Source organism: Octopus bimaculoides, chromosome 5 (assembly GCF_001194135.2).
Source record: "Octopus bimaculoides isolate UCB-OBI-ISO-001 chromosome 5, ASM119413v2, whole genome shotgun sequence".
In the NCBI taxonomy this organism is placed as follows: Eukaryota; Metazoa; Mollusca; class Cephalopoda; order Octopoda; family Octopodidae; genus Octopus; species Octopus bimaculoides.
Window position 1 is genome coordinate 22,061,294 of NC_068985.1, and position 10,079 is coordinate 22,071,372.

The 10,079-nt window shown below is 32.9% G+C and overlaps 1 protein-coding gene across 1 annotated transcript in view; it reads right to left on the minus strand.

Annotated features, from left to right (window-relative positions):
* LOC106883080 (uncharacterized) overlaps window positions 1–10,079 on the minus strand; it is a 441,666-nt gene that overhangs the window by 212,102 nt on the left and 219,485 nt on the right. The window contains exons 23-24 of the mRNA XM_014933964.2: window positions 2,590–2,727; window positions 473–621 (exon numbers count right to left, since the gene is read on the minus strand). Of these exons, the coding sequence (XP_014789450.1) occupies window positions 473–621; window positions 2,590–2,727 (287 nt within the window). The remainder of the gene's footprint in view (window positions 1–472; window positions 622–2,589; window positions 2,728–10,079) is intronic.

Below are 10,079 nucleotides of genomic sequence, written 5' to 3' on the forward strand. Positions count from 1 at the left end.
ATATATATATATATATACTCATGCTAGCATGGAAAGCGGACGTTAAACGATGATGATGATGATGATGATATACACATATATACGACAAGCTTCTTTCAGTTTCCGTCTACCAAATCCTCTCACAAGGCTTTGGTTGGCCTGAGGCTATAGTAAAAGACACTTGCCCAAGGTGCCATGCAGTGGGACTGAACCTGGAACCATGTGCTTGGTAAGCAAGCTACTTACCACACAGCCACTCCTACGCCAATATTAGACCAATATCTCAAACTACATTTTTAAGGGTGACCATATTGGTCTTCTAATGTGGGTAGAATGACATAGCACAAAATTCATAGAATATCCCTTAGTTTGATCAGGTTCTTATAGCAGAGCTTTATCAAGACTGACCTGGGGCTAAACAACTACAACAGTAATCACAATTTCGGAACAGAAAGTAAAGCAATCAAGTAGAAAAAATAAAATTTATGCTTACTTGAAAAAAATAATTGGATGCAAGCCCAGGTCCAGCAACCCTCCGAGCAATGAAACCATCACTGGCTGGTATCCTTCCTCGGCTTTTTATCACTGTATGAAACATAACACTGTCCCATAAACCACGAAAAGCCCGACGCAGTGTGCCGACTGGAATAAAGGAGAAAGAGACAGAAATCATTAAAAAAAATAGTATTTTATAACAGCTTTTAATGAATATACTAGTAAATGAATATTTAAAACTTAAGATCACTGATGATAGAGATGGTTAAACCAAATGTGACAGAATTTTCACATTTACATTGTATCACTAAAGATTGGGTTTTGAATTCATTTGCGCAATATTCCTGGCAAAATAATTTAAGTCAGTTCCATACAGGCATTCTTTGCTAAATACCATAAAATAGAGGTAGAACTAACTCGAATATGGAGAAGACACTTCAAGTGAGAAGTATTGATCATTTCAGTTAACCCGTGAAAGAAATTAAAGTATAAATTATTTCCATACAATACTTTCTGTGCTTGACACTTATAAAAAAAAAAGGTATTGAACTATTAATTCAATGATGTCGACGGTATTTTTCTGTATTTCTGGGTGAAAATACTTTTTTTTTTTTACACGTGCTGTGAATGAGATTCAATAAAGAATAAATTATTTATGTAAGATGATTTGTGTTTAACGTATAAAAAAGACATTGAACTATCAACTCAATAATGTTGATGGTATTTTGCTGTATTTCTGAGCAAAACACTATATTTTGCTTGCACCAGTTAACCTGATTGTATAAAAGTACTCAAACCTAAAGGAATATTCTATGCAATTGACAAATCTTCAAAGGGAGCTACATCTCTTGTGCACAAAATCAGATAAATTTTGGAACAAAACATGTTCCATGAAAACCCTGTAGTGAATGGAAACATGATGGTTATGTAACATACATGAAAAATATGAAAAAGAATTCTAGTAGAGATTGTTTTACATCAAAACTGTGCTTTCTCTTTCATTGATTACTTATATAAGGCTATTTTTTTTTCTTTGCACACCAGGTCTGGAAGTATCACTGTAATAAATTGTGTCTAAACTTATCAGAAAACTGCAGGACCTAAGTTTATTCTAATTAGTTGGTAGCTCAGACTAACTCAGAGGAGACTATCATTCATTTTAATCTTGTAACAGTCACTTTTCCTTTATTTTTATTTTTTTATTTTTTTTATTTGAGGAGGTAATCTTTGTAGATGATGTATAAACACTTTCAACTTTCAACAGAACCACTTAAAATTGCTTTTAGTCTTATTGACCTTAATCCTGCTATCAATGTGTTTTGCTGCATTGTCAATACAATCACATTTTTCATGTGGAAAGGTTTAAAAATCAGACAGGACATCATTATTCTTTAGCAGTCAAACTGACAAACTATTCTCTATCTAAAGCTGCTAATATATCTGTAACCTCTTAGCAATAACAACATATTTCAGCTGACTTAATTAGCATCTTGTGTCTCATGAGATGTACATAATATATTGAAAAAGTGAAACCATTTGTAAGACTGGCAGAAAAATCTCCTGAAATATTTAAAACTATCTGTTTCTCAATATGGGTGGGTGAGGGCAAGAACAAAGCTAAAACAAAATCTAGAAAGTTTTAGTTATTTTTATTCCTATTGTTGAGTTAACTGTCTAAAAGAATTAAAATAGAATTAAACATTCTTTTTAATCTGAATGCTCATAATATAGGTCTTTTTGATGGTTACTTTTTTTCAGAAAGAGACAAGAGGAATAAGAGAGAGGGAGACAGAAAGAGAGAAGACAGATAGGAAAGAAGAGAGAAAGGAGGGAGATAAGGAGAGAGAAAGGAGGAGAGGAGAGGAAAGAGAGAGAGAGAGAGAGAGAGAGAGAGAGAGAGAGAGAGAGAGAGAGAGAGAGAGAGAGAGAGAGAGAGAGAGAGAGAGAGAGAGAGAGAGAGAGAGAGAGAGTTAGAAAATATCAACTATCAAATTAGAAAATTTCAGAATATTAATTTGAGTATAAGGCTTGTATTGTGAAAACTTATTGAAGAATAAGTATGTTTTCAATGTTGGCTTTTGAGAAAGAAATAATTCTTGAAGAATAGATACTTACAAAGAAGACAAAAAAATGCTGCCAAGGGACAGAGTATGACACCAAATATAAGTGCCGTTACAGGCTGAATGCAACCCTGCAGGACAATGTGCCACAGAATGGCTTCCATCAGAACAAGAATTTTGTTACCAGACAGCTCTGAAAATATAACCATTTCAATAATTTATAATGGAAGTTTTATTGATGATTACAATACATTTTTCTGAAGCTGAAAAGAGATTAAGTCACAGATGACAGTTTAATAAGGGAATGTCAAACAAAATAATCTACAAAAAAAGATGTTTTCTCCAAGTTGATGAATTCATTAAGAAGACATAAAATTTTAGAGATAATTATAAAACAACAATGATACAATATAAGCTTAGAAACAAAAAAAAAAATGTTCTTATTTGACAATTAAAGACAATTTGCATTCTCTATCATTTTATAATAGATGCTTATTTTTATGACTGTATTTCATAGACAGGCATTCCTCTATTAACATAATTCTGTTCAACATTGTTTTGCTATAAATGTTAATGAGAAATAAATAAAATAAAGGCAAACATCTTAAAATAAAAATTTGAAATGTGTTTACACCTCACATACTGAATTTTCATTTAATTTTATTTTTCTATTCTTTCTTTTGTAACCTGTTACATTTTTCAATTCAGTAAAATAAAACTTAAATAAAAAAAAAATACTGAATAAAGATATGAATCATTAATCATTGAACTTCTTTTATTTCATGATCAACACTAAGATACAATCTTTATATGTCTAGCAACTACTTCAAGGAGATGTTAACTTGTTTAAAGTACAATACTTAAAATATAAAGTCAAACATTGTAAAGAACAAAACTGTATGTTATAGATATCAATTAATATACTTCTAAAGCAGGGTCTGCTTCATCTTTATTAATCCACTTAAAATTCTAAATAACACTACTTTCTTCAATGTACTAAGTGCAAAATGTTTTCCTTTCTAGTCTTCTACTAACAAGTTGTCTTTCTGCTGGGCTTTTAGACATGACATTAAATAAAAATTATAACAAACTAGGATAAATAAACCAATGTAGAGAGGGGCAAGTGTGCAAATTAAAACAAAATGGCCAAATGGTAAACTACAATAAAGCCTGCCAAATTCAGAATTAACTAGTTTTTGTTACTGTTTGGAGCTGAACCGAGTGGTGGTAGGAGGTGCTCCTTACAATTTTCACTTTGTAAATTATTTACTTCTTAATTTATTGCAGTTGCAATGACAGCTAACTGTGCACCAAGCACTGCTGCTGGCTATGATTTTCCTTGCCCACCCCCACAAAAGAGAGAGAGAGAGATTATAACATTAGAAACTAAATTAGAAGTGTTACTATTCAACAATGGACAGTGATCTGTAGATATTGGAAGAGCTCTCAGTTTGCAACTGACAATTTGCAGTAATATTAAATGAATTAAAGCTTGTATTGAAAGTGTAAGACTTTTATCTATTACAAAATTAACTAGGAACACAAGCAATATAATGGAAATAATGGGCAGAGGACATGCCTCAACATAATTCTCCATGTTTACTACTAGCCATACAAATCTCATCAAGTTTATTTGATGACCTAAAGAAAAAAAAAACAGAATTCTAGAACTGACACTAAAATGTTAGTGGCAAATTGTAGTTGCCTTCAGCATTTCAAGAATCATAATTAACAGGTGAACATGCAAATGCCAATGAAGTAACCACAGCTGCTTTTCCAGTTTTACTGAAAAGTATCATTGACAACTGCATTGCTGATTTCCTGGGTTTAGAGGAGCATTTTCTGCCTCTTGATGCAAGATGTTCATCAGGAGTTTGTTGGGTTGGCACACAAGTTGCATTCAATGGAATAAATGTTGTAGCAGAGTTATTTGAATCAAAGAGTGAAAAAATACGAGGACCCTATGAAGATGGTACAATACCACTCTAAAGAAAATGAAGATGGAAAGGGTGAGGCTGCAAAACAAACAGGAATTTTAACCAGTAAAGATTTGCCCAAGGCTTTCCAGTTTTTAGATAAAGCTATTCGACCCCTTGTGGGTAATAAAGAAACCAGTTTTTAGATAAAGCTATGACCATTTCCACAAATAAAAATGAAAATAAGGTCCTCAAAGACAAAGAAGTTCAGAAGCAATCAGGTTAATAATGAATGGATACAACTATCATTAGTTATGCAAACACAAGAAAAAAAAATGCACAATAAACCATGAACATATTTTAAGTAAAAAATTATTTAATCGTTTTATTTTCATCCTTTTTCAAAGTATGTGTCGCACACATATTTGATTTTAGAAATATTTCATGTTTTTATTTAGTTATTTGATAAAGTCTTTTGTGATTAGGAATATACTGTAAAATCATAACTCGTGTGTGCCTCTCTCTTTCTCTTTCTCTCTCATATATATATATATATATATATGTATGTATGTATGTAGGAAGGTAGGTAGGTAGGTAGGTCTGTATTATTGAGCCTATCGTTAAAATGGTATTTTGCTTTGCATCATTTCACTTAAAGTCACATTTCACAAGAACCTATCAACAATGTTAAGTGAGGAGTGACAATATGTGTCATCTTTGTGTGTGTATTCATTAATTTCCATTTCTATCTCTATTCTTATCTGCTCTGATACTAGTTATTGATGCATGAAGACAGCACAATATCAGTGGTGGCAAATAAACTCATCATTATTACCGGTGAGACTTATGAAGGAATCTCTACATGGTTGCTCAACCTGCTAGAAACAGCACTCAAATCTCACTTGTATCACAGAATCATCATCAAAACGATAAGGACACACTGGATAATATAATCCCGGATATTCTATGACTGGAAAATATGTGATGTTCACATCTGGAATGCCTTTAGTTATAAGTCTGCTGGATTAGGGCTCACCTATATCTAAAAAAAACAACAGTAACCCTTCATGATTGTGATGGAACATAACTATCAATGAACATTTATAATGTATAAATTATAATAAGTGAACCAGATTGTATAGTTTAAGCTTTAAAATATGCTAGCCTATTGCATGACAAACTCATTGTATTTCATCACCAACTCACTTTGTCATATCTCATACATCAGATTAGGATCAGCTACAAACTGGAATTCAAAATACCTTCTTTCAGTTTTACATATTAATGTAATCATTATGTCGAATATTTTAACTGAGGGTCTTAATTTCCAGCGTTTTAACTGAAGAAAGAATGTAAAATAGAACTATTATTTAAAGAAGCCATAAGGATTTTATAGTACTCCTTACAAGATTTCAGGAACATTAAAGATTTAGCTCTTGCTACTGAAATACAATACATATTCAAGCTTAAATTTAATCTCCAAACATCATTTAATAGTCTCAACTAAATGAAAAATTAGATTTTCAGTTTAATTACTTTCATCTCTAGTCTATTTCTGCTAGATGAACTAGAGAGATTTGACTCAGCATTTCCTCTATAAGTCTAAAAATTAATTTTGAAAATGTAATTTTTTAATCTGTTGAGAGCATTAGGTGATGCTTGAAGATTAAAATAAGAGATTAAGCTTCAATATATATTACATTTTAGCAACAAGAGATGCATCATTATGATGTTTCTGAAATCTTGTATTTTTATCATAAGAAGTATTATGAAATCTCTGTAGTTTCTTTGTACAGTGACTCTAGTTTTTATTCTTTCTTTAGTTCATTATCTCAGTTAAAACACAATAACGTTTACTGAATATAATGATTACATTCAATTCTAGTAACTATCAGATTGTTTGTAGCAGCTGTGATAAAAATTTTATACTTTAACAAATTATGGATGAGGTCATTCTATGTTGCGAATGATGAGTTACTGCTTTCATAGACTTTAAAGATATATTTGATAGTGCAGACCAGTGGTCCTCAACTGGGGTTCATAATGACCCTTGGATGTCCATATAATATTTTGTTGTTAAAGTTTATGAGCAATAGATTGGTTAAACATCTACAATACATAAAATATTTTAAGAATATTTTTATACAACTTCCAATATGAGGTGGCATCAAAACTAGTTCTGAAGTGTGCCAACAGATGACAGCACATGGTTGCATGCACAGTGAGAGCTAGAAGTGACCTTCAGGAGGCAGTATGCTGAGTAACATCACCGTGTTTACTTAGCAAGTTGTGAAATTTGTTTCTGTGATCACATGTATGCTGTAATCTGCAATTTTGTCATGGACAGGAAGTTGGAACAAAGAGCCAACATGAAATTTCGCACTGAACTTGGGAAGTCTGCTACAGGGACATTGAGCATGCTTCAGCAAGCTTACAGCAATGAGGCAATGGGTCATACACAATGTTTCAAGTGGTATGGGTGCTTCAAAAGCAGAAGAATGTTCTTGGAAGACCTGTCATAAGCGTCACCTCCAGAAATGTAGAGAAAATTTATCAGCTTGTGCTTGAGGATCACTGGAGGACAATCAACAACATTTCTGATGTTGTTAGTTTATTGCATGGGTCTGTGCAGGCAATCCTAACATCTGAATTGAACATGTGGTATATCTCTGCCAAGCTTGTACCCTGTCTGCTGACCACTGATCAGAAAGAACATCACATCGAAGTCTGTCAAGATCTCCATCAGCGTGCCACTGATGACCCATCCAGCATGTCAAGGATGATCACTGGTGACAAGAATTGGGTCTGTGGGTATGACCCTGAAATGAAGAAGTAGTTTTCACAATGGAAGAGCCCTTCATCTTCATGACTGAAGAAGGCACAATAGAGTCACAGCTCAATCAAGAGCATGCTCATCACTTATTTTTTGACATCCATAATATGGTGCATTGAGAATTCATCCCCTAGAGCCAGACTGTCAATCAAGAGTTCTACTGTAACGTTTTGAAGTGGTTGAGAGAGAACATTTGGTGAAAGCAACCGGATCTATGGAGCATGAAGAATTGGATTCTTCATACTGACAGTGCACCTTGTCACTGAGCTCTACTCACTCATGAGTTTCTTGCCAAAAACAAAATGGTATCACTTCTGCACCCACCCTATTTGCTAGATTTAGCACCTGCAGACTTCAACCTCTTCCCCAAGATGAAAAGGTGGCTCAAAGGTCGCAGTTTTAACACCATTGTTGAGATCCAGAGCAAATCACAGAAGGTCTTTGACTCACTTACAGAAAATTACTTCCAGGTTGAATTCCAAAAGTGGCAGGAACACAGGGACTGGTGTATTTGCTGCACACGGTAACTATTTTGAAGGAGATGATGTTAAAACCTAGATAAATAAGTTAGTTTTTATTAAACATAACTAGTTTGGGAACTTTTTAATACCAACTCATAATATTTATAAAAATACGATTTTTTAAAGCGTGTTTCTATGACACAAAATTCTTGTTTTAAAAGTGATCTAAATTAAATTCTACCTTCAAAATTCCATGTTGTGTTCTAAACACCAGCTAAATGATAACAAAATTATTTTACTAAATTCTTCATTATTTTGTTTCATAACTGAAACAAAAGCAGTATATTTCTACAGAAATCAGATGTCTTCTCTGTCACCAACCTTTACTTGTTTCTAAGCAAAATAATATTTTCCCCATAACTAATGTTTTTCATGGAAGACTAGCAATGAACAAAGCTTGTATCACAGTAATGCATGTTTACAACCATCACCTGATTTCAAGTATGATTTCATTAAATGATATGTTTGAAGACAATAGAACATTTCATTTACACACCAAAATCTACTTTTATCTACCATCTATATTTCCTGTGTTGTTGTATGCTACTGGACCATAAATATTACCCTAGAACGATTTGGATATGTTGAAAGTCTTTCAAATAGGATACACTTGCCAAACACTTGGAGCATCACAGATTAACCATTTGCAGAATTATCAAATTCAACAAAGTTGCATTTGCCAGCCAACTATTTCTGAATTAATTCAGAAATAGTGGTTGTGCTGGTTTAGTCATGTGAACTGAATGGATCATTTTCTGGACAATGGACACCTATGGAGATGGAGATAGATCAAGGAAAGCATCCTAAGAGCATTCTGTTTAAAGAATTAATGATAACAATCAGATAGTACAGCTTTCAATTCAGTATCTCACACAGAGAGCGTGAGTGGAGAGAGAAAAGCTCAATTCTTCAATATAACTAAGATAACATCACAAAGGTGGGGTTTCTTCTTCAGTCTTAAGCATCTATTAACATAAACACTGTTAAATACCTTGGCTACTCGCTAGATGCAAACATACACATACATACTTGATGAGCTTCCTTACCAAATATCATTTGTTGATAAAAATAACAGCTTAATAATGACAAAATTAGTTGGGCATCCTATGGACCAAAGAGCATTTAAAGGTAAATATACATTGAAGTTAAGCATCTGAGAGACACATCTCACCTCAGATAAGACACTCGTCTGTAGCACCCAAGTATACAACAAAAGCTTGCAGTGGATTAGATATTGATACCTCTGAGCTGATAATGTGATGCTATATATATCCTCTTGGTCATTTTACTTCTGTTTGATTGGTAGGTCAGCCTCTACTCACAGATGCACTACAAATTCTTGCCCATCAATGGGCTCTGGCCTCTTCCTGTTTCTTTTTTATAATTACATAGCCTCACCTAAACACCCATCTGATACCATTCCATTCTATTTTTCTCTTTTTACATTTGCTGCATCTTATTACTCAACATTTGGGTAGGCTTTTTACACACACACACACACACACTCAGACACATGCATGTACAGACACAACTTGCCATGCATGCACAGACACGCATGCGTGCATGTATGACAACACATGCGCATACATACACACAGGTTAAGCTAATGTATTTAATTGAAAAACACATAGAATAATGTTTGAAGACTTTCAAATTTTTCAGAATAATAATTTATACATGCAATTAAACTGAATACATTTATGGAAATTAATTTGAATTCTCTGAGAAAAGAATCATAGGAAAGTGATTTTAATGGCAAGAGAGAAGAGTACTTTTTTTTATTAAATTGTAAATGTTTTCCTTTGATCATTTAATAGAAAAGATTCTCTTATTTACTTGACTGAAAATATTTCAAGTTTTTATTCTTTCATACAATATGTATATATATTTTTTTTTAATGTCTTAAATTATTCTGAATCTCTTTACAGAGTGATATTGATTTTGTAAGCAAGATATCTATTTTTAAATTTCAATATGTAAATTCTCATATAAACATTACTTTCATTTGTTAATACTTGTCAGAATTATACCAAGATTCTTATCAAGTAAGAATTATTAAAATATATCTAAGATTTTCAGAGCAGACCTTCCTATCAAACTAAAACAGGATAAACTGCTTTCTTCTATAATCACATTCACACACACAGACACACACACACACACACACACACATATATAATCATCGTTATCATATTATCATAATCATTTTAATGTCCACTTTCCCATGCTTGCATGGGCCATATGAATGTGTGTGTGTGTGTGTGTGTGTGTGTGT